This window comes from Leuresthes tenuis, unplaced genomic scaffold (assembly GCF_036924035.1).
Source record: "Leuresthes tenuis unplaced genomic scaffold, fLeuTen1.0.hap1 SCAF_7, whole genome shotgun sequence".
In the NCBI taxonomy this organism is placed as follows: domain Eukaryota; kingdom Metazoa; phylum Chordata; class Actinopteri; order Atheriniformes; family Atherinopsidae; genus Leuresthes; species Leuresthes tenuis.
The window spans coordinates 12,415,980-12,440,176 of NW_027325361.1; the positions used below are offsets into that span (position 1 = coordinate 12,415,980).

General features: G+C 37.6%; 2 protein-coding genes across 2 annotated transcripts; both read left to right on the top strand.

The window, feature by feature from the left end:
• The first annotated feature begins 105 nt into the window (after positions 1 to 105).
• polr2h (RNA polymerase II, I and III subunit H) lies at positions 106 to 2,526 on the top strand. Its single transcript, XM_072388677.1, has 6 exons — positions 106 to 272; positions 721 to 812; positions 1,298 to 1,381; positions 1,720 to 1,813; positions 1,922 to 2,005; positions 2,135 to 2,526. Exons 2-6 carry the CDS (start codon positions 740 to 742, stop codon positions 2,250 to 2,252), a joined length of 453 nt encoding a protein of 150 aa, XP_072244778.1. The 5' UTR covers positions 106 to 272; positions 721 to 739; the 3' UTR covers positions 2,253 to 2,526.
• A 2,074-nt stretch (positions 2,527 to 4,600) lies between these two features.
• Positions 4,601 to 14,568, top strand: mfsd8l1 (major facilitator superfamily domain containing 8-like 1). The gene is made up of 12 exons (XM_072389342.1): positions 4,601 to 4,971; positions 6,204 to 6,389; positions 6,553 to 6,615; positions 7,170 to 7,289; positions 7,431 to 7,510; positions 7,623 to 7,965; positions 8,155 to 8,228; positions 8,592 to 8,805; positions 9,095 to 9,217; positions 9,325 to 9,455; positions 10,413 to 10,524; positions 12,042 to 14,568. Exons 1-11 carry the CDS (start codon positions 4,896 to 4,898, stop codon positions 10,488 to 10,490), a joined length of 1,488 nt encoding a protein of 495 aa, XP_072245443.1. The 5' UTR covers positions 4,601 to 4,895; the 3' UTR covers positions 10,491 to 10,524; positions 12,042 to 14,568.
• Positions 14,569 to 24,197: the final 9,629 nt, after the last annotated feature.

Consider the following 24,197-nt stretch of genomic DNA (forward strand, 5'->3'; position numbering starts at 1 on the left):
AGGGCAGGGAAATGTGAGTCGTTTTTTTTTTTTTTTTAGATAAAGTGGTTTCAAAGCAAAATGAGAGGTGATCGTCAACGATAATTCAACCGGAAGCAGTTTCGATGTCAAAGGTTGAGCACATTGTTTCTGGGCGGTACAGTCTGTTTCAGATAGCAATGAATGAATTTACATCCGAATAACAAATCTATCGCTTAAGCTATACATTTATTGTCTCCGAAACTGACTGACCGTGACGCCATTGAGTTTGCAATACAAGAACATAATTTGTGGTAAGAATGGGAGATTATGTTGACAGTAAACTAAAGCTAATAGTTAGCCAGATTAGGCTAACTACGAGGAAGCACTGTTGAAGTTGTAGTTTTTGTATGAGGAGACCTTTTACTTTTGCAAACTAATTTAGACAGTTCAGGCAGACTTTTTGTTTTAATATAGCGTCATGAGTCTGTAACATTAAAACTTTGTTAAAGGTGAAATACAGACTTTGAGATAATTTCCCATTTGTGTTGCTTTTCTAGTTCGACATGGTTATGAACAGAGTAGCCCACGCATTTTTAGTCTACATTGTTGTTAGTTTAGTCTTGTTATGTAATACCTTTATGTTAATTGTTATTTCTGCAGATATTTCTCTTTTTATTGATGTCCTCAAATCCTAGTAATCTAATAAAGATACTTTTGTTTCTCATTTACTTATTTATCTTCTTTTTTCCCCTTTACAAGTTAACACAGTGGATCACAGATGGCTGGAATTCTGTTTGAAGATATCTTTGATGTAAAAGACATCGATCCAGATGGCAAGAAGTTTGACAGAGGTGTGTCATGTAATAATGAAATAAGCTTTCGTAAAGTGGGGATGTTTTGACACCAGACCACAGCTATAGCCTGGCATGCTTCTATTAGCTACATCTCAGCCATTCTTATTATCTGTTGCCTCTTTCCTCTTTATTTGTTCAGTGTGTTGTATTTACATCAGTGAGTCATACCATTAAAGCCACAGAAGTAAATAAGTGACCTGAATAAAACTGATCATCATTTTACAGGGGAACGTTCTGCAGACAAGCCTTTCATGCAGATTTTGCTTTGAGACGTGCACCATCCAAGCAATGTAGTTACAAACTAAGACCCCACCCCCCCATTCTGAGGTCCCATTCAGCTCATAGCTGCTGTTTTAATGATACAAGGGTGACAATGTTAATGTTATGGCTAATAGGTGTATGTTTGGTTATTATGCAGCCAAAGTGGTTTTCGGCTAAACTTAAAAACCTGCATGGACTAATCCAGATTATGTTTGCTGCAGTGTCTCGTCTACATTGTGAAAGTGAGTCTTTCAAGATGGACCTCATCTTGGATGTGAACATTCAGATCTACCCTGTTGATCTAGGTAAGACAGTAACTCTTTTGTGCATGCATGTTGTTGTTTAACAGATTTATATATACTATTTCATATAAATGATTGCATTTTATAAGTAAAGCTATTGTGCCACTTTTAGGCAAGATGTTCAGTAATTGTTCTGGATGCACCTTACTGTCTGTTGCTTCAGTTGACTTTCACTCATGTAGCCTGGCTTTCCAGCATTGCTTAGCTTTTTCAAACTGGATTTAGTTATGAGTAAACCATTAAATAAAGTATCATGCAGCAAAAACTTAACATCCATGCGCACAATCACATCCATATTGTATATCTAGCGTGTTTTACAGTTTCTTTTTTATTTAAATTAGGTGATAAGTTCAGACTGGTGATTGCCAGCACGCTATATGAAGATGGAACACCAGATGATGGAGAGTACAATCCTCAGGATGATCGACCATCGAGGTGAGACATTTAATGTTTTGATGTATGAAATGCATCATGAACCATTTTTCATCCCAAATTGTACACAGTTTATGTTTGAGATTTGTGCTTTCATTTGATGATATTTAGGGCTGACCAGTTTGACTATGTGATGTATGGAAAGGTCTACAAAATTGAAGGCGATGAGACATCAACAGAAGCTGCCACACGCCTGTAAGTCCATTAGCGCACATGACTGAAGGGGGAAATCATTTGAAAATTAGGTGTTTTTAGTTCTTTTGTGGGTACTACTTGAATTAGCTGTTTCTTTGTCATAATCTATTTCCATTGTTTATCTTTCAGTTCTGCCTATGTGTCTTATGGAGGTCTCCTCATGAGACTGCAGGGAGACGCCAACAACCTTCACGGTTTTGAGGTGGACTCCAGGGTCTACCTACTCATGAAGAAGCTTGCCTTCTAAACCTCAGTGTCCTCACCCAAACGCCTCATTTCTCCCACCATCACTGCTAACCTCAAAAACATAGAAAACTGGTGACCAAAACATTCAGAAAGCTAAATCTGGTGCATTTGAGCAACGTGCAGACAGAATACATGGATTCATTATTGGACATTTTCTTTTTTTTACACTGTTGATTCACAATGGTTCCTCCAAGGAGATGGAATACAGACTGAAGTCTGTGACCCATAAGAACTGCGGCAAACTGTAAATAAAGATTTCTTTTATACAAAATGATTGAGATTGTCAGCTTTGATTATTTTTTTGTTATTTTACAAAATTATTTATTTACTATTATTGCTTATTACTGTAGGCTTTCTTCCATCCATGCAGATTGGCTTTGGAAGAATGTGGAGTCCATTTGTGACATGATGAAACCGGAAAGCTGTGTGCACGCCCGGGATAGTCCTGTTGGACCTGGATGACTCATTACAATTTCAGTGAAAACTTGTAAATATGAGGACAAAAATATGTAACATTTTCAGAATCCGCAACTACTGTCTTATTTAGCCATCTATTGACCTCTTCCAGAGCAGGTGGAATAGTAAAAAGCAACAAAAAATGTTAATATTCTAAAACATTGTTTCAAACAGAAACAAAAAAGAAAATCATTTTCTCTGGTTGTATATAAAAAAGAAAAGGCATGTTTATTATTGTTATTTAATTTTTTAGGAACTGAGGACTGTTCAGAGAATTATGTGCCCATTATTGCGGACTACAACATTTCAGCAGTTTGTTGTTGTAGTCATCTGATAACTCCACCGTGCATTTTCAAAAGGAGACGACAATGAGTTGCAGGAAGACCAGTTAAGCAGGTACACTGTGTGGTTGTGTGTGTGAAGCCATGCCGTTTACAAGTTGAGCAGCATGAGGTGTGACATTGTCCTGCTGGAATAACCTGGGACCTCCAGGGAAAAATGTCTCCAAAAGTGTAATATTCACCTCTGCATCAATGGTACTTTCACACATGATTGTGCAAGTCATCCATGCCATGGACGTTGAACTTGGTGTCTATTTTTCCCCAGAGGCAAGCTGAAATGCACTCATCTGAAAACCGGTTTTCTATGTATCTGCGGTGAGCTGGAGTGTCCACAGAACTCAATGGCATTCTTGTAACATGTTGATACGTGACTCCCTCTTTACATAGTGCAGTTTCAGATACATTTCTGGATGTTACTACCAAGCCCACGTGGCTAAATCGATCGCAGTGAAATGTATATTTTCCACACAGCATTGCCGGAGGGTTCACATCTGTAACACGATGGAGCCGTGGACTTTACGTACTTCCTAAATGTTGGGATGGCCGTGGCCTAGCGGATCGTCCTTTACATATGGGATGAAAAACATAGTTTAATTTGTGTAAAGTGTGTTTACACAAGGTGTGCTCTGTTTATTCTCCTTTTACAGTATTATGCACTGTAGATGTTTGGTGACACTTTCATTGAATGTTTATCTCATAGATAAAGGTTAAATGGATTTGAAAATAACAGATTAAAGATTTTGTTGCATTTCAGAAAACTTCCCAGCCCATCTGGAACTGACATTTGTATTTCAGTCCCAGCTCACTGACTGGACTTTAATTCCAGACATGCTGCTGGAAACGAGATGCCAGCAAATTAAAATGTGTGCACTCGGGGGACATACAATTGAATTAGGGGCAAAGAAGCAGCTTTTGTGCACAAAACAGGCCTCTCAAAGTTGGTGGTAATGAATGTCACAGGACGGGGAAGCAAAATACAAATGACTCACAAAGACTCCTGATGAGTACTGACTCTGCAGAATAAGTTTGCAGCTACATAGTGTTGGATTACATTTTTTTTTATAGAAACATCATCCATAGACCACAGTCAGATTTATCACATCTTTAAATGGAATTTGAGTTTTGACAGTCCTTGTTTAGCACAAACAACATGTCAGATAGTCATACTGTGAGGCTGTGTGAGGTCACAGTAAGAGTTGTTAAGATTCACATATCTTCAAAACAAAATTCCTCTATATACTAGAATTATTTTTTCTGTTTTTGTGTAGTTTTACAATGCCTCTGACTTCATGCTATGTAATTCAACTGTCCCATTTAGGTTAAACCCAAAGGGTTGAAGATAATGAATATAGAAATTCGCGGAAAAGGACATTGCATTTAAATGGATCAGCATCTAAACAAAAATAATCTGACATGAGCGGCCATTATTAAAGCCAGGAGGGTGAGCGTGAGTTCATATGTTGTGATTGTCAAAGTGACAGCTATCTTTAGACCACAGGAAGTGATGTAAGCTGGACAGGAAGAGCCAGCCCAGTGCGCTTGTATGAGATTCACATGTATGTGTGCTTAAGGTGGTTTGTCTGTCGCAAACTCAACTACTGGGGGAGTGTGCAGCACGTCTTGAATCCTCCTCAGGCTCGCATTGCACGCTCCTCGTGGATCAACATGCGCTCCTATTTAAAGCCGTTTCCTATTGGTCACTGACAGGCTTCGCATCTCCTTTGCCTCTAATTGGAAGCATTGCATTCGGGATTATATCTGCGGTGTTTTGTTGAGAAATAAAAACGGTACATTGAAGAATGAACCTGAGTCAAAGTATACAAAAAAATTTATAGCCGCCAAACGGGATGGATAATCGACGTAAAAAGAAACTGACATTCTTCACCATTGGACTCATTTTTCTTCTAAGCGGTGTGGAATATGGTAAGATCGACATTGCGTCTCAGAGGAGGACATAGTAATCGTCACTGAACGATGACTTAGTGTCAGTGCCAGTGAAACATCGTATTGTTTGTACACATGCTGCTAATGAAAGTAGTTACTCTTTTTAGTAAGTGAAACCGTTAGTGCCTTTGAAATGGGGATGCGAATGGGTGATTTCAGACTGAGTCACAACGGGTTTGTCTTTAATAGGAAGTTTGCAACTTGCAACATTGATATTGGAAAGAAAGACACAGATTTTGTGCACTATATAAGCATGGTGGTGGTAGCAGCGTCATGCTCTAAATGTGCTGTTTGCACCAAGTCGATGACAACAACGAAAGACGACTCGTCCACGATTCTTCAGCATAAACCCAAACCACGAGCTGCACAGCTGTTCAACGACACCCACAAACATATTGAAGCTGTTTTGGGATTGGATAAATTAGGCTGACTTCGAGCTTTCAGTAATGCTTACCTAAAAACAAACAAACAAAAAAAAACTTCTGCAAACAGGAGTAGGTAAAGGTTAAACATCCAACTGGGATTCTGGCAGGATATTGCTGTATTTACTGTATTTGAAGCTGTGTGTTCAGAAGTCACAGGATTAAGATGAACTTCTTTAAATTTCTTGTTCCTTTTCTGTATCAAAGACCAATGACTCACAATCTTTTTGCTACTAATACAGACCGGTTCAAGAAAATCTCTGAAATTCCAATTTTTTGCAATTCATACTCGTGCCTATGATAATGACTGTATTAGGTTAGATTAACTTAGAGTTTTATCTCTTTCGTACCAGCGTCTCTGTCAGGGTTAATGACACAATGGCATTCCCCTGATCATTAGAACACTTGAGTAATCATTTCCTATGGAATACTATGTGACCATGCTTTATTGTGTGTCACCTGACCCCATTATTGAGTTTGGGTTGTGTTTTTATGAGGCCATCTTTTGTCCATGTGATAATAGACGTGGAAGTGTGGGGATAAAAAGACACCACTAAAGCAAAAAATTAACTTTACCGGTTAAGTGGCTCTCTGAGCTCTGTTTGACATGATAAGATTAAATGTTGGAAGATAATTAAATCAACTAACCGTTTGTTTCACCCTCATCGCACCACCATGAACAGAAATATTCATTTAAAGCATGAGAGCAAATGTCCTAAAGCATATCAGTTAAGCACTTTATAAGCTGAAAAGCAGTTATATGAATTTCCCTCCCTTCTTTGTCCTCAGCTGTGATACTTCCCACAATATGGAGATATTTACAGACTTTAGATGCAGCTCCTTACTTCCTGGGTCTGACGCTGTCGGCATTCAGTCTGAGTGGTCTGCTGTCGGGACCGCTGTTTGGCCACTGGTCTGACAGAACGCAAACCACAAAGAAGATCATATTGTTTGCGAACCTTTTTGAAGTAGTTGGTGAGTCCACACTTTCCCAAACACCATACTCAATACTTTTGCCAACAAATGGGACCCTTTTAACCCCAGTCAACTTGTGTAGTCAAAAACACTATTTTGAAATGTAGTTTTGAGTGTGGCAATTGTAATTGTGTTGCTTATCTATTTATTTTTTACTGTTTAGGTAATTTAATGTACTTCATGGGCTACTCCAAGTGGCTCCTACTGTCAAGTAGACTGGTAGCAGGTAAGTCTGGTTTTATTAACTGTAGAATATGTTTGTGTAATTGTAATATTACAAAATAATCTTTACTTTTTACATATCTACCAAAACAGTATGTACTTCGCACAGAAAATGGTTACGCCATACTAACAATTTCCACATACTATTTTGTGTACAAAATATCATGTTTGTGTGGAATTTTTGGTCCCTGTATTCTTTGTTTTAGCTCCAGATAAATACCCTAACCCTTTAAATTTTAGTTTACTGATGATATATTAAAATTCAACTCTGGCCTATGTTAATATGCAACTTTTCTTCTTGTGTGATTGTTTTAAGGTCATAATAAGGTATTTATTTGTTGCTGTAGGAATAATTTCCTTCATATGTATTGACAGTCAATTCTGACTGAGCCTGTCAGATTTCCTTTAAAAAAAATTTTAAAAAAAAGAAAGAATAAAAGATTTATGCCAGCGCTTAAATCCTCAGATCACATTACAACCATGTCTTAGCTTACATAGATAGGAACCAAGTATAAGATCACCAACATTCTCCTGCATGGTGATAAAATACTTTTTCAGGCATTGGTGCAGGCGCTGGCTCATCCATCTTTGGCTTTTTGACCAGAAGCACTGCTCCAGAGGACCGGGCCACTGTGTTTGCAGCTGTCATGGCATGTCGACAAGCTGGCCTTCTGATTGGTTGGTACTTTTGTGCATTCTGATCACCAATCATCTGAGTTTTTGTAGTGTCATGATGGTGATATTTGGGTAAAAAAAGATTGCCAAAGCATAGGGGTAACATGTGGTTAAAATACAGGTTTTCATCGTGGTTTAACACAGGTCCAGCATTTAACATCTTTCTGAGGCTTTGTGATTTCCACGTGGGTCCTTTCATTGTCAATAAATATACTGCACCTGGGGTAAGGAATAAGATATACCAGTGTTCCCAGTAAAAGAAGATTTCAGCTTTTGAATCCATTTTTTACCCCACTAAAGGAAGAATGTAACCTCTTGCTCTTCTACCTCTTGCAGCTGTTTATGTGTCTACTGTGGATTCTCCTTCAATTTGCGGTGGTCTTTATGTACTGGGACCTCCCACCCCTGGAAAAGAAGAAGACTAATGATAATCTGGTACACAAGGTAGAAGAGAATGCACAAGGGTTTACGGAAGATGAGGAAGAAGGCCATGAAGAAGTGAAGCCACTTATGGGGTCTCAGGAGTTGGTGGGGTCCTATGGCTCAGTGGTGGTGACATCCAACCAATGCAATAATCATGCCTCTTTTGCTTTCAACGCCTCGTTGAATCACAGTGCTCCATCCCCACCCCAAACCCATAGTTACCTGAGACACTTTAAAAATTCCAGCTTCTCCCGAGGTACGTGGCTGATGGCATCTGTGCACCTTTAATTAACTGCAAAATGTTCATCGCTGGAAGAAATAGATTTGTGTAAAAATGGTGGACTTATGTCACTGTTTCTGTGTCCCCGCTTTGACTTTGCTGTTGACCTCTGACTCTTTCTTTTTCCTTTCTCCTTTGTCCACCTGCCTTCTCCCTTTGTATCAGAGTTCCTGAGGGAAGAGGTGGTTGTGCTGCTGGCTGCTCAGTTCATCACCCTTTTCAACCAGACAGCTTTGGAGGTTCATCAAAGGCACACAAACAGAAACATGCACTTCTAAGCACTCCTTCATACATTTAAGTCATACTGTATTATTGACCGTCGAAACAAACTCTTTGTGGTGTGAAGAAACATAACATGAAGCTCTTTGAAAAGAGTTTCACATCATGTTTTTAAAAAAAACTGATTCCCATGCAAGTCACATTATAGGCTCACACATGACAAAACTTACTAAATCTTCCCCCAGCTAGTCTTTCAGATTGTCATTTTTCTCAGTTTTGTATTGTTTAGTCAGATTGTGGTTGTCTGTAATTGTTACACATGAAGCATTTGAAACTAATGTACTTAATACACAGTGAGATAGTGTCGCTCATTCTCTCCTCAGACCATGGTGACCCCCCTGACGCAGAAATATTTTAGCTTTGGGGAGCTGGAGAACAGTGTCATGTACTGTCTTGGTGGCGTGGTGGTGATCGCTGGATTCCTGTTTGTGCGCTGGCTGAGCTGCCATGTTGCAGAGCGAGTGGTCCTTGCCATTGGCCTGACCATCTGCAACATCTCCTGTATTTGGTGCCTCATATTCCTGGCTAACCCACTAGGTCAGACAGAAACTTTTAAGCTCTTTCTTCTCTTGCACTAACGGTAGATGACATACCCACTGAAACACAGTTTAAGTCCGGGAACTTAATTATAAACAGATGAATGATAAGGAAACTTAAGGATATATGTTCCATGAGGTAATTGGCTGGATTTTATTAAGCTGTGAGGATACAAAGTTTGTCAAGGACATTAATGAATATACTGAAGGTATCATCAGATGATCTTAGTATTAGCTAATTCTACTTTTCTTTAATACTTCTCCTCTGTTGGACTTTTTGTTTTCTTTAGGGGATTTTTCGTGGCAGCTGACAGAGTTCATCATTGGGGTGTTTCTGCAGGTCTTGGGTTTACCATTTGTGGCTGTGGCTCAGGTTTCCCTCTTCTCCAAAGTTACTGCTGAGAAAACTCAAGGTGAGAAACAGCACCACCTGGTGGACAGACTGCTTAGAATGAGGCTTCTTAAGAAATACATTTAACTGCCTTGTCGCTGAAGTGTGTGTGTCCCATTGGCCCTGCAGGTTTTAGTCAGGGAGTGCGTCGCTCAGTGGGGGGTCTAGCTACCATCCTGGGCCCTCTGTGGGCCGGTGGTCTCACAGAGAACATGTACATAATGATGGGAGTGATGGTGGCACTGCTGGCACTGCTAACGGTAGGTAAAAATGATGGTACAAATAAAAAAATACATAAACATGTTCTTGCCCATCTCACTTTACAAAGGAATTATTTGTACTGTTCCTTATTTGTGCTTCTTTCTAATGTTGCTTACATGTTACCAAATTTTATTTATAAAATGGATTTAATTTATCCACGACTGCCATTGTTATTTGTTACCATGCTGTGTCTCCACCCATCCAATATTTTATGTTTTTATGAGTAAAAATAGCACACTCTGATTTTTTTTATTTTTTTTTTGTCATTGGTCAAGATATAGTTTCCACAGGATGAAAATAGAGCACAATTTGCATGAATGTGGCCTCTTTTTTTTCCTTTTTTTTTTTTTTCTTCTTCACATAAAAATGACTATGCTGACTTTTACAGCCTGGTTTTTCTCTTGAATTAGGGAACAAACTAGAATAACAAGATGTTTGCAGTGCTTTCAGTGAAGCCTGGTGAAAGTACAACACACTGACGTATCCCCAGTGTCAGTGACAGAAAAGAAAAGAAAAGTTTCATGATGCAAGGTTTAAACTTTGAGATATATTCCACTCCGAATCGCTTTCAGGATTTACAGTTCAACTGAGTAAACTGAATAGTTCTTTTACTGATTTACTTAAAAGCAAATAGCTTGAAGGTTTATAAGTTTACTTCAAAGTTTAAAGTCTGATTTTCTTGTAATTGAAACAACTTGGCCTAATTGAAACAACTTGGTGCTAAAATACATTTGAAAAAATGTTGTCAATAGATAATGTCATTGTAGCAGTTTTCAGTACTTTTTATGTATCTGATGGGTTTCTCCGTTTCCGTTCCCTGAATAACTGAATCTTGCAGTACAAGAACAGAAACTTGTAGAAATGTTGAAGATTATGCACTATTTATTGGCTTTGCTTTTCAGAGCACATAATATTTCACAATAATGCAGATCAATTCTATACCCCCCAAAAAACAGATGATGCTGGCCTTCTCATACAGCCGGCTGGTGGAACCTGCAGAGGAGCGAATGGACAATTTGGAGAGCTGTGATTGAATCTGCAGGTGCTCGACAAAGGCAATTCTAGAAGGTGTGGTGGCCTTGCTGAGTTATTTTTTCCTGACAAATGTTTGGGCACTTAACTGCATAGAGGATGAGCCGATCTATGACAGTCATAAAATCTAATTTTTGCCATAATTTGAAGCAAGAGCGGTGTATTCTTGTTGTTTTTTTTACAAAAAGAGTTGAGAAAGGAGTTCAACATCTTGCTTACATTTTCAACAAGATTTCAGACGAGATGGCTTGTTCACATTCGTTGTTAGAAAAATGTCAGGTGATGTATGTTTCTAGGTTAAATAAAGTGAAACTCAAACCTTTTTCAACAAACAATAGAAACAAACAATAGAAACATATTATATATTTTGCAAATTATGATAATTGATGGCCACAAAGCAGATATAAGACTGCAAAGATGGCAGCCTGTTATCTGGAAGCCCTTTCCTCAGTTTGTAATGTAATTCCCATTTAACAACGGTGTTTGATCAAAACCAAACGTTGTCTGTAAAACCAAGAAAACTTTGTAAAGATAAAACAGCTTCTGTGACAGGATATAGATCCCAGTAACACTTCACAACCCACAATGGATTTAACCGCAGGACTTCCGACCCTCCAACCAAATTATAATCAGTAGTCCTTAGACGGACTAAAAGAACAGCACATGCAAGATTGAACAGGAATTGATATCCTTTGTCAGGAACAATGGACTCCAAATCTTCAAATAATGTTGGTTGATTACAAAAAAACGTGCAATTTGATGCTCCTCCTACTTTGTTTTACTTTTTCATGCAGGATGTCAAAACTTCATTTTTTCCTTTTTAACTACGAGAGATTGAAAAAATAATTTTAAAAAAGGTTATCGTGCTTAAAAGCAAATTTTACTTCTTTAACTTGATGTTTTAGAACTCAAACATGCTGTAGCAGATGGGTCAAAATGTTTTCTGGGCTTATATCATTATTTGTGTTTATTTAATTTAATCTGTCTTGTGATTTTGGAGTCTGTTTTGATCGAACACTTTTTATTTGCTATTGTTTTAACATTTGTCTAACTTTTATTAACATGCATAAGGGTTAGTAGAAGATGAGGAAGAAGGCGTTGAAGAAATTTTCTTAATCTGTTAACCCGGCAGAGTACATGTGGAATTTAGCCTGTATGCAGGAACCTGATTGATGAAACATAATTAGTATTCTTAAACAAGGTGCATTGTCCCTTTTTTTCTTCTTTTTTTTTTTAAGTAAATAAACATAACTCAAATCATATACACACTTTGCTATGAACAGAAACATTTTGACTAGAGGTGCCCAAATGTTTTCATCCCATTTTTAGCTGTAAAGGTTGGCTCATTTTCACACTTGTCCATGCATACATTTGATCTGCAGATGTAGTTATGTTCGACATCTAACAAATACAAACAACATTTATGTTCAGTTTTTATTGTTAATACGAAGAAGTTATATTTTTTAGCCACCTTTACATTGCCAGTGAGGTAGATTGTAAAGAGCACTTCATAATGGATCTGATTCTGTTTTATTTATTTTTCTCTATGTCAGAGCACGGTGGGAGTTTCCTGACCTGCATCTTCAGTCTGTAATGGGACCAGTATATTGGGTGAAATCACACCAACAGGACACAAATCAGTTGTCTATAAAGGCTGGTTAAAGGGCTGATATGGAGTATATTCAGAGCATATTTCCCATGGAAATAATAGAATCCTGCTGACAACGTGTCTGAAAGTGCTAGATAAGAATTAAATGAAAGTACCCTTAAGGTGTATTGCATGTTCAGTGCATTGTATTTTAGCACATGCAACATAACACTCACTCCTAAATGAAAGAAGATGCCTAAAAGTTTTGGATTCAGCCGACGGGGATTAAATAAGATGCTTGGACAAAATTAAAATTTAGGTGTGGTTCAGAGAAATTAAGTATTTTTGGGACAAATCTGTTTTTCTTTCCAACAAAGCTAAATATTTGCAAACATGATGTAATTGTGTTTTCTTTGGAAAATAAGTTACATAAAAGGGTTTATACGATTGATGAATGAATACTTTCACAGTGGCCTCTGAATCAGTCACCCAGAATGTTTAACACTAGCACACAATAATTTTATTAAGATATTACACTACCGGAGGAATAAGTAGTGTGTTGCACACATTTTACTTAGGACTGAAATTTCCTTTGACCCTCAAAAGCACAATAAAAAAACTACATCTAAGAAAAACCTGAATAGTGGAATTATTTGAAAGGTCTTTTAGTCCAGGTAAACACCGACCAAGCCATTACTAAGATAAGATCAGATGAGAGGGATCCTTATTTGTCTCCATATGTAGTAATATATACTAATAATGGATTTAAAGTTGCAATCAAAGGACTCTGTTGGAAATGTATTGCCTCCTTTGTGTCCCAAATTATATAAAAAAAAGTCTTTCCCTCCACTTTTCTAGTTTATGAACTCTCCTGTCTCCCTATAAGATGACTTGTCAGTCCTAATTGCTCCTAAGTGTGCCATTCCAGTCAAATGAAAGCCCTTTTAAAGGTGTCATAGCTGCTTATTTATCAAATTATTTTCAAAAGGAGGTGCAGCACACTGACCAGAAGAAATTAAATCAGTTCATGACATCATGATTTCCATAAAATAGAATAATTCTTAGAATAATATAATTCTTTTGCACTATTCCATTTCATGATACTTTCATATTGATTTCACCATTCAAATCTGGTGGCCGTGTCCACATTTTCACATACAGTTCATGGGAATACCTTCTTCTATAAATCGAGTAATGAATCATGTTATCTTCAAGTAGGAACAAAAGTGGAACGTTGTGTGTGTTAGTTCTGATGAGATGGAGATCTGTGGTTCAGAGCAAGAAGAAAAGACATTTACAGAGAACGGTATAAGAAAAATGGTGTTTAACCCATTCAGACCTAAGGCTTTGTTAGAGAAAGACAGTTCCACGGGAAAAATGAAACCTTCAATAAAATCTTTTATCTCTCAGTCACTGAAAAAAAATCCTAAATAAAGATATTTGAGAGGCTAAACCTTTAGCTTTATTGTAAGTAATTCAGCTAGCCCTTGTGTATATTTATATTTTCTAAATAATTTCGTGTCTTTAAAATGACGATGCAGTGTTCGCAGCTCATCAGGTTTAAAAAGGTAAAATAACTCTCAAGCTGCATCAGGCCCGACTTGAATACATGTATTGTAGAATTATTTTAACCAGAAACCACTAGTTATGAGTAAAAATCTTAACCTAAAGTTATCACCTTCAAACTCACCCACTTGATTTGGTACTTGAATCGATTGTCCTTCTCTTTTTATATTTTCAATTTCTTTTTTTTTTTTTTATATCGATGTATTTTCCAGTTAACTATGCAGTGATTTGCATAAATGTTCCACTGACAAAGTGGGACATTTATTTAGTAAAATAAACACTTACATATGTTACGTGTTGTATTGCAGACATTTTTTTCCCAACTTTTCAGAAAGAAAATATGGAAGCAAAAAAGTAAAAATGCAATAAAAAGATGGGTTTTAATTGAAATGTCTTATGTTAATGAGAGGTTTTGTGCCATAGTGATAAAGAGTTTTTTTGACTGTGGTGTAATGCATGTTTTTTGCACATGTGGGCGCTCTTAGTCTTTATCATCCTCACTACTGTTGAGCCCAGCGTGCGTGCGTGTGACCTCAGTCAGTCAATGCACTGTTACATATATGCTATATATTATGCAGTTCGAAAATGTTTCACTCTAGATAAATTGTTTAGATTTTAAACACAAACAAATAACTTGCCATGATAACTCAGTATTTATTGCTCACATATGAAGCTTTTGTTAAGCATAAATATCTTATTTTTGTTTGTTTATTTATTTATTGCTCTCTAAAAGCAAAACATTGAATTTGCTTTACCTTTATTATTCTGTTAAGTGGTAATATAAGTACATGTTTGTGTGTCTTTGCACAGTGAGAGTAGGAGCACAGCGTCAGGATTGCCTCTATTTCAGTCTTCAGAAAATATTAACTAGCTATTCACAAGAAAATATTTTAATATGATATTTAAGAATGACTTTTTTTAATTTGTAGTGCATTTCATGTAAAATGTTATTTTAGAATGAATAAAAATAATTGCACAGTTGGTATTTAAGTGAATTATTTGTTTTTAATCTTGATTTTGTTGGTGAATCATTATTTAGATATTAAGGGACTTTGTATGATGTTGATGAAATGCATTTGGGTTCATTGTTTGTCTGCAGCTGCAAATCATCTACATACATTTATTCATTTAATTATTTAATAATTATTTAATAAAATATGGGTTACATTGTTGACATAAACAAATATGATATTATTAAACTCTCAGGCTAATTTCAGGCTGAAAAACTATTTTGCCATAAGAACAGACATAATTTATTATTCTGAAATAAAATATTTTGAGCTGCAGAGAAAGAAAGTTACTCGATTAGAAAATTGGTCAAATAAATTGTATGTGCACCTGTGTGCAATTACAAATAAAATATAAGATATTCAAAAAGTAGAATGTTGAATTTTAAAAAATCAATATGAAAGACACAAAATACATTTGAATGTTTATAGAAAGTCAAAGAACATGAAGACAGCTTAAATATAGTAAGCAATGAATTTTCTTTATTTAGTTTTTATCAAATTAATAGAAGCAGCATCTTTGGATAATGTGCGACACAAAAAGAGTTAATGCATAAATAATTGATTTATACTATATACATATTTCATAATGATAATTGTTGAAATTTATATTTTACAACATCCATCCATTTTCTATACTCGCTTAATCCGTCGGTCGGGTTGTGGGGGGGTTGTAGTGATTTACATTGCTTTGCATATTGGAAAAAAGTAACCGATGAAGGAGTTCAACGTAATAAACAGCGATTCATTTTAGAAGAGAGTTGATTGACTTTAATCTAAAGCATTCTGGAAGCTTCTGTTCAGAGCATGTGGGCAAGGCCCCATCTGGGGTCGCTGTGATCTTGCCAACAGGAAGCTAGGAACGAGGGTGGCAGCATGGTGCTTTGCGGTGACGATGACACATCGTCTGCCTGGTGACGTGGCGGCGTGGAGGCATGGCCTCCTACGGTGAACTCTAGCTGAACCTGTTTTTGGTGTTGGGCGGGGCGGACTCGGAGATGTTACGACACAGTGCCAGGGACAGGGATATTTTGGGGTTTTGCTTTTTTTTTTTTTTTTTCAAATTTAAGTGGGTCCCTGTGTCCGTCACACACACACAGTCCCCAAACACAGTTGGCCGGGAGCGGCATTCTGACCGAACGGTGACCCCGCATATCAGGGTCGAAAGTGCAGAGCACGTCATGTGTCATAACAGTTTTCTGGGTGAATTTGGCAAGCTGGCTCCTCCTCTTTTCTCTCCAATCACAGACCGATACTACCAAACTCAGCTACGATAATGGACGTGTGAACTTTTGGTGAACTCTATTTTACCTCGACTAGAAAGGGCAGGTGGAGTTTAGTAGGACTTCAGTGTTTGTTGTTGAATTTTTTTTTTTTTTCCTTTTTAATTTCCCCAGGCTTGAACACTGATTGACCCTCACAAAGTGGGTTGGGTTGATGTGGAGATGAGTCACTGTCACTATTTTTATGGACATTGCAGCCTCGTCTTACGCAAATATTTTTTATGAAAAAAGCCCATGACTTCCTGAATTTTGTTGTTTTGATGTTTGCGGTTTGTCCTTAAAGTCTGATACGGCAAAAATCATACAACGCTCCTCAAATTCCCTAAAGCAGGATTTCCAGTTGAGACAAACAGTGAAAATCTGTGGAGAAATTGGAGGAGATTTTGAGGAAAAAAGAACGACCATCAACCATCAAAACAAAGTTCGGGTTCTGTGTTGGACATCATCTTTTTCATTTGGTGTTGATCTATTTTTTTAATCAAGACTATTTATTATATCCTTTCACTTTTTGTTTCGGTTTACAAAAACTACTTGGTTAAGACAATAAAAACACCTTGAATTAGGTTAAAATGCACCAAAAATCCAAATGTTTGTGAAAGGATATTGTATTCTCAAGTCCACTGAAAACTGACTGAAACAACTGCAAGTACTCACTTAAATTCCAACAGTTGAGCAGTAAATATAGTTCTGAAAAATGTCTTGAACAACCTGTCCCACTCTTGAGCATCAACCATAACTTTTACATCATATCTCCATTTTGATAAAAACCCTTTCCCTGTTCACAGGACACATTTTTTTCACCCCCAAGAATAATACCTTCAAAGTGATTTCAAGACTTTCATGATGCTAGTTGTGAAAGTTAATACAGAGACAGAACTGCTTTCAAGCAAAAGCTTTGGAACTTTTGCCCTGCACATGACATGAAATATTCACTTTGTGCACTCGTGTCAGGGATTCCTAATGTTTGTGCAGAAACCGTTTCAGCCACAGTCAAATCAAAATGATGGCACCAACACAAACGTGCGATAGTCTCTTAGTGTCCCTGCAGAGATAACACTCGAGTCCTGTGTTAATAATACATGTGTCACTTCGAAGGTGCAACATTTAAGATGCGTGATAGTTTAGGAAAAGAGGGATGCACTTTGACAGAAGGTATGCCAAAGGGAAGGGTAGAATATAAGACAATCTCAAGCCTAAGTCATACTCTGTCCCAGTTTCTTTTATTTTAAAGGTCATGTCGAGAGTCTTACTCTGGTTGCTTGATGTAAAAAATTGAACTTGTAGAAAAAAAATGAACTCCATCTGTCACCCAGGGCTGTATGACAGAGAGAGTTTTTCTTCACCATTGGTCTTATCAGTAAAGCGTGGTTGTGTAATGCTTTTTCTAACTGAATGAATAATTAAGTCTGCATAGACTGTAGCCCGGGACCCATTGGCTGTGTTGTGCAAGCCAGCCAGCTGCTACAGAGGCTTTCATATTGCCATATGGGTCATGCTTCAGTCAATGTCAGCTCTCGGAGTTTAGGTCTAACAACTTCGGGCCCTTTTGACATTTGACATCTCAATGCTCTTGAACTGTGTGGCCATTAAGAGTAGAGCAGCACAGAAGGGATTAAGAATACCTCAGTCCCATTTTACATATTTTTTGAGTTTTAAAACTACCTGACAAGAATATTTATTCCACCTTGTCTGCACAGTGCACTGTATGAGTGTGGTGTATGATGCATTTCTCTGAATCTTGAGTGCACAATTGCACATGCAAATGTTGTACTCGGTAGAAGGATCTGTTCTCGGTGTACATAAACAAGCCGAGGGGAGACCATGAACAACTTAGTCTTAAAATTGTTTTTCTAGCAAAGCACAAAGACGAAACGGGGTTAGTTAATTTCATAATTTCATCAACTGATCTTTTGTTTTTAATTTAATTCCATGGAGCAAGCACACCAAGTTACTCGTCTTTTCAGATTCAGCTCCAGCACTCTGGCCCAGAAGCTCTGTCTTTTGCATAATCTTGTCCTGTACAACTGTTTTAGTTCTATTCTGACAGCACTACCCCTCACCAGGTGCTACTAAACCACCTACGCCTGTTCTTGTGCGTTCCCTGTGCACGCCGAAGAGAGATTACCAGCCCATCTGTATCACACAAGTCAGGCCACGCTAAGCCGATGGGAGCCCTGCTCAGCAAGGCCCCGCCGCAGTTGTTAACCCTGATTAACTTGATGTGCCGCCCTGTAGAGGGAACAGTGTGAAAATCAAGTCAGTGCCGCGACCCAGTGCCCTGCCGCTGAACCGAGAGGGAATTGGGTAAACTTGGGGAGGGTGGATGAGAACTGCAGGCAGGGAAAAAAAAAAAAAGAAGAAAACTAGAGGAGTAAAACCAAAATGAAGTGAGGCACTGTCATTGCAAGATAAGCAAACTGGCTTGAAGCATCTACTAGAATTGTTGTAGAAGGAACAAGTAATTAAGCATACACTGATCTTTTTTCCATGAACGGAGGGTGCATTCATGTCTAATCTTTAAGGCTGATTTCTGCTTTTATTTCAACATGCCTTCATGTTTAAAAAAGTTGGAAGTAATCTTTCATTAAATTTAAATCATCAATAGATAATAACACTGAGTCGAAAGCAAGTCTTCTTATCTATTAATTGTTGTGCTATGGATCGTGTATTGTTTCACGCTTTTTAGAAAATTTGACTTTGGGAAACTGCTTATAAATGAGCCTGAAACTATTGGTTGCTTGCACATTAAGATACATTTACGGATCAACTCTTTTATGTAGGAATACACAAACGCAGGAACACCAAGGTGTTTAGGTTACGCAGCGCTAATTCTGAGCAGATATTCACATGTCATTTCCCCACATTCCTGATCTCCAATCATTCATCTATCCATATTTCACATATTCACTGTGAATGTCACATTTGACAGTGTGCATTCAAAAGATTGTCACTCTTCTGTAGTGCAGTTAGCTGAGTGTGGCAAAATGCTTATCCAAAAAAATGAAATATACTTATGAATTTATGAGCTGGTGAACTGAGTTTTCTATGATGAGCTGTTTACATCAAATCTATTGATAGATGGATGGATTTATCCATCCATTTTCTATACTCACTTCATCCAATTCATGGACGTGTGGGGCTGGTGCTGCTATTGGGCGAGAGGCAGGGTGCAGACTTAGTAAGGAGTAAAGACTTACACTAAACATACTATCTTTGCTGTGGGATAGAGAGGCTGACATGCATAAGTATGCAACTGGAGAAAATAACATTCATATGATAATGGTTTTTTGTATGTAGATGTTTTATGTTTTTGTGACAACCAAACAAATGTAGCGAAAACAACACGCCGAACAGCCTCAACAAAGCTTCCCACAGCTTCTGCCCTTTCTCCCTTGACCCAGTAATTAAGCTGCTTTTGGCATTATAAGTTGAGAAGCAGCTTTGCATTGACAAATCTCTTTCAACTAAACCACTGTTTTGCGCAGGCCACCATCAGCTTCTTCGCAACGCATGAATGCCTCCATGATCTCTAATTTAACTACAAAATATTTCTTATCATCCCACTAAGAGTTATTCCCTCAATCTTTGATTCCTTGTGAGGGAATGCAGGGAAATTTAAAAGTAGCCTGTGTCTGGGCATGTTACATCAGCTGACCTTTTTGATTTGGTGTCATAAAGGTGGGAAATTTTAATGAGGTAAAGCATATATGAGAAATGCTTGAAAAGTCAGGGGCTATTACGGTAAGTAGAAGTATGCAGAAGAGAGTGAAGATCAGATTCCCTATGACCTGTAGGTGTGATCACACCTTGAGCTCAAGAGCACAATGTCAAGCTCATCGTTTCCCAAACATAACCAGTCTTGTGAGAGCATTGTTGGAGAACTTTCAGACAGGATTTATGAGCCTGTTCGTGGTTATATGGGCAGAGCACGTTGAGGAAAGAGAGAGGGAATGTGTGAGGGAAAAGCCAGCAACGAGACTGGAGTTGCTCTGAAGAAAGGAAGGTCCTAGAAGTAGCTTGCATTACAAAGGAGAGACCTTGGATTAAGGACGGTAGCAGTTTGATTTGATTGGGCAATGCTGTGTTGTTAAATCACTCATTAAATCCAATTAGGGGAAAGTGGATGGAGACATAATTGGGGTGGTTGGGCTTTAGTGTTGCTGCTCATGAGGAGAATAGCATGCCAATGCCGGCAGGTGACAATCTCCAGCTCTGAACTCCTGACCCAGCCATGGGACTCCCCACTTCTTCACGCCTTTCCCCCCCTCCCTTCTCCCTTGTTCTTTCCCGGCTGCCCATTCATAGCTTCCACCTGCAACCGCCTTCACTTTGTACCGCCACTGTGAGGTGTAAGGTCGCTGGACATGTTTGCAACACAGCTGACATGTCAAAGAGCCATCAGTCTAATCTACACTACATGCTGAATTCACTGTTTAGCCAATTAGTGTCTGATCAAATCAGAAAAAAAAGAAATACTACCCCCAAAGTGTTACTCTCAAGTGGTGCCGAGAGACTGCAACCACACAGCAGTGCCAAGACAAATGCCACACAATTAAATGGCATAACACCACCCTGCTGTGGCCTTTCAACAACCCCTCTCTAAACTTTCAAATAAGAACAGAAAATAATCATCATGGACAAAGACAACTAACCCTCCTGGATAGGAAAATAAATCCACAATTTTTCCCTGACTTTCTAATTCACTGCCTTTTCAACTTAATCTTTCTCTTTCATGGTCTGCAATGTTTTGGTCTTAAGAACTGAGTCAGTGGTTCGCGGCAAAAACAAGGATGGAATATTAAAGACTGAAGTGATCTGTGAGTTCATTCAAGTTAACTTGCGTAATTGTCACAACACTCCTGGTGTGATGCACATTGTTTTTGCAACTTTTATTTCACGTGACTCATGAGTCACATATCTTCCTCCTTGTTGTCGGTGTAGTTAACTGCCTTCTGAAGATCTGTTTGGAAAATAGTTTTTTCCCCTGCCTGAACCTGTTAGTAAATTTACAAATGTGAAGAACACAGAAGTGTTCCAGGGAAACTATTACATTTCTACATGTGTGACATGGTGTTAGCGTCGTACATCTATTTGACACATTCATGTTCTCATAATCGGGTTTGGCTGAACAATTGATTTAAGCTGTTCACTATTTGTAGGATGTCAGGGAAAATCTCCTTTGTGTCAGTTTTGTAGTTAGAATGTGAAGAATACTGAGGCCTTTCTAAAATGAAATTGATAAAATGTCCAAGTATTTTCACACGGTGGTCTGATAGTTGATTTCATCATTCCACCTTGGCAGTAAAATAAAAAGAATAAATAAATAAACCCAAGAGAATAAAAACGATCAGTAAGAGATGGTTTGAGAGGGTTTACCAGTGGTGGTAGACAATGTATTTTTGACCCTAAGCACCACCCATAAGTCCAAAACTGTTGTTCTTAAAATCTATTCCACACTAAATTTATAATATTTCAGCAGTAAATGTTGTCAGTTTTTCTCATGGCATGTATCTGACAGACTATGAGATCTGAAATCACATAGAAAGGTAGTGAAGTTTAGTTGACTGATTAATCCGAAGCTATTTGGGTACCTTTTTTTTAAAACTAGAAATACAAAATCTAACATCACCGTGGCCAGTGATGTCCTGTTGAATGTAAATGTATTGAAAGCATTTTATCTCTGTGTCCTTATAGAAGTACCGTACTATGCATGTAAACATCTAAATCTTTTGAAGAGCTACTCGGCCAAAAAATGCATGTAAAGTAGAAAATATGCACATTAATAAAACAAATAAATAAACATAAAGGAGCATATTTTTAAGTTGTGTAAGATTTTGTAAGGGGTAAAGAAATAGGCAGCTGACTGATACTGTAATCAGTATCTGCTGTTTGTGTACCAAATTTGATTTAGCTGACCGTAGATGCCTGAACTAGTGTTTCAAGAGAACTGAGATTACATTTAGAGTCCTGGTTATTAAATTACATCTGTGTCTTATACTTCCTTTTTGTGTCAGTGTATATGACTATCATGGTGTCTAGATTTATGCTGTATGTTTCTGAACAGCAGCCACATTTGAGTGTTTTATACAAGAAAACTCATGTTTAGAAAACCTCTGTTTCATCAAAAATGCTATTTACAAAAGTGCAGGGGTGTAGATTGAGGCAACACCTCTATACTGTGTGGCATTGAATTCATTCTCCAAAGAACCATTTTAATTAAGTGTTTTTATTTATTTTATTAAGGTCCCTTGAGGAAATCCATTTTTTGTAACAAAAGTTGTGTGCTGTGTTTTTTTCAGCACTGTGAACCCTTCTTTACAATCTGGTAGTTCTCTTAAGTCTTAAATTATTAATTCCAGAAACTAAGGAAGCATATTCTAAAGCCATCTATTATCAGTAGATCTAACATCGGACCAGTTTTCAACCTCCAGCTCTAAATACAATTATTGAGAAAAGTTGACAATAATCAAACAACCAGCAACTAGCAAAGTACAGGATCTTGATCAGTCTCATGTAAGCAATGCTGGTCAACTTTATTAATGACTTAGATATAATTGATAGAGCTTCTACTTTAGTTTATGCTGATGTGCAGTATATTGATCATGGTACTGGGTGAAAGACATTAGAGGGGATTTTGCATGTCTGTGTTAACACTGAGCTCATTTTAATTTCCTGTAATGTTCCCCATGTGTACATTTTAGTCCCAGCGTTTGGTTAACATCTTCTTGATGACACTTGGCCAACTTAACAAGACACACAATATGTGTAACAATAATTATGCAGATTAAACATAATTAAATATGTACCTGTCCGCCAAAGATTTAAGCTCTTTTGACACTTAACGCAATCTATGATCCATACTGCTAACTGAGCTGTTAATGAACGGGTACACAGTGACAAGATAGACATTCTGATTGTTTTTCTGGAAAAAGCTAACAGAAAGTAAATCACTGAAATCCAGCTGACCTTGCTTCCAAGAGCCATATTACCTGCATAGTTAAAATACATGTTTTATCATTTGTGAAAGGGGAATTAAGGCGTGTAAAGAGTGTCACATTCTGGGAGGATGCTGCAGAACACCTTTCTGCTTTTATTCCTAGTCAGCTTGAATAGTATATCCTAGTCTCAACAAGAATATCTTAAAAACATATCAGTTGACTGCAGCTTGTCTAGAATGCAGCTACTACAAAAGCGACATAACACTTTGATTAAATAGTTACACTAGCTTCCAAATTTCTAATTGATCTTAATTTTCTTTATTTGTCTCCACCCCTGTAGCTTTGCAATACGCCTGTAAGCTGTGACCTAGATAGACCTCTCCGGTCATTTGGAACAGGCCGTCGGGTATATTCTCGAGTCTCCATGAATACTGATGAAACTGCCTTTAGTTTTTATGCTCCAGCTTGCTGGAGCCCCCTGCCCAGTGATGTTAGGTGTGCTGTGGTGCTTCAGTCTTTTTAACAAATTTGTTCAAAACATTTCTTTCAGCTACAGCATTCTGTCTGGTTTGGAAGGTCTTAATAATTTTTTACCATTAAATCTTTACTTTTTGTCGGTCAACTCTTGACCTGAATTAATGTTCTGTTTAGCCTTCCTTTATGTTCTAAAATATGAGTCACATTTATTTGTTTCAGTTGTGCTGTTTAAATGTTCTTTAATAGATTTTTTTTACTTATATTTTACCTTGATACCAGTTTTTGCAGCATCATCAGTGGTAGCTCACAATATTGTGTTTCTTGCTGGAATATAATTTTGATCAATGGTAAATTATCTGTATATATAGCAAAACACAAAAGCACTTTTTATTAATGTACAAATGTTATGTCTTAGCAATCAAAGTACAACTATGTGTTGAATTACTTTTTAACTGTGAGGCCTCTTGATTTTTAAAATGTAACAGGTACTCTTTAAAATTTCACCGTTGAAAATCAATTATGTTATTTTCATCAATTACTGATATTTGTTGCTGGGATAGGCTCCAGCACCCCCCCTGCGCGACCCTGAGTTGGATCAAGCAGATATAGGAAACGGATGGATGGATGAATGTAACAAAAACATAATATCGACTGATTTTGAATATTGGTCAACACAGAAAATATGTTGGTCCTATTAATGTGTATTAAATGCACATTGAGTAAGCTTAATATGCAGTCCATCTTTAGTCTGGTTTTCATTTACTAAATGTGCATTTATTTGTTTTCCTATTTAATGGATTGCAGTTAATTCTACATATCTTTGTTCCAATCTAGAGGTCCCTGTTAATCA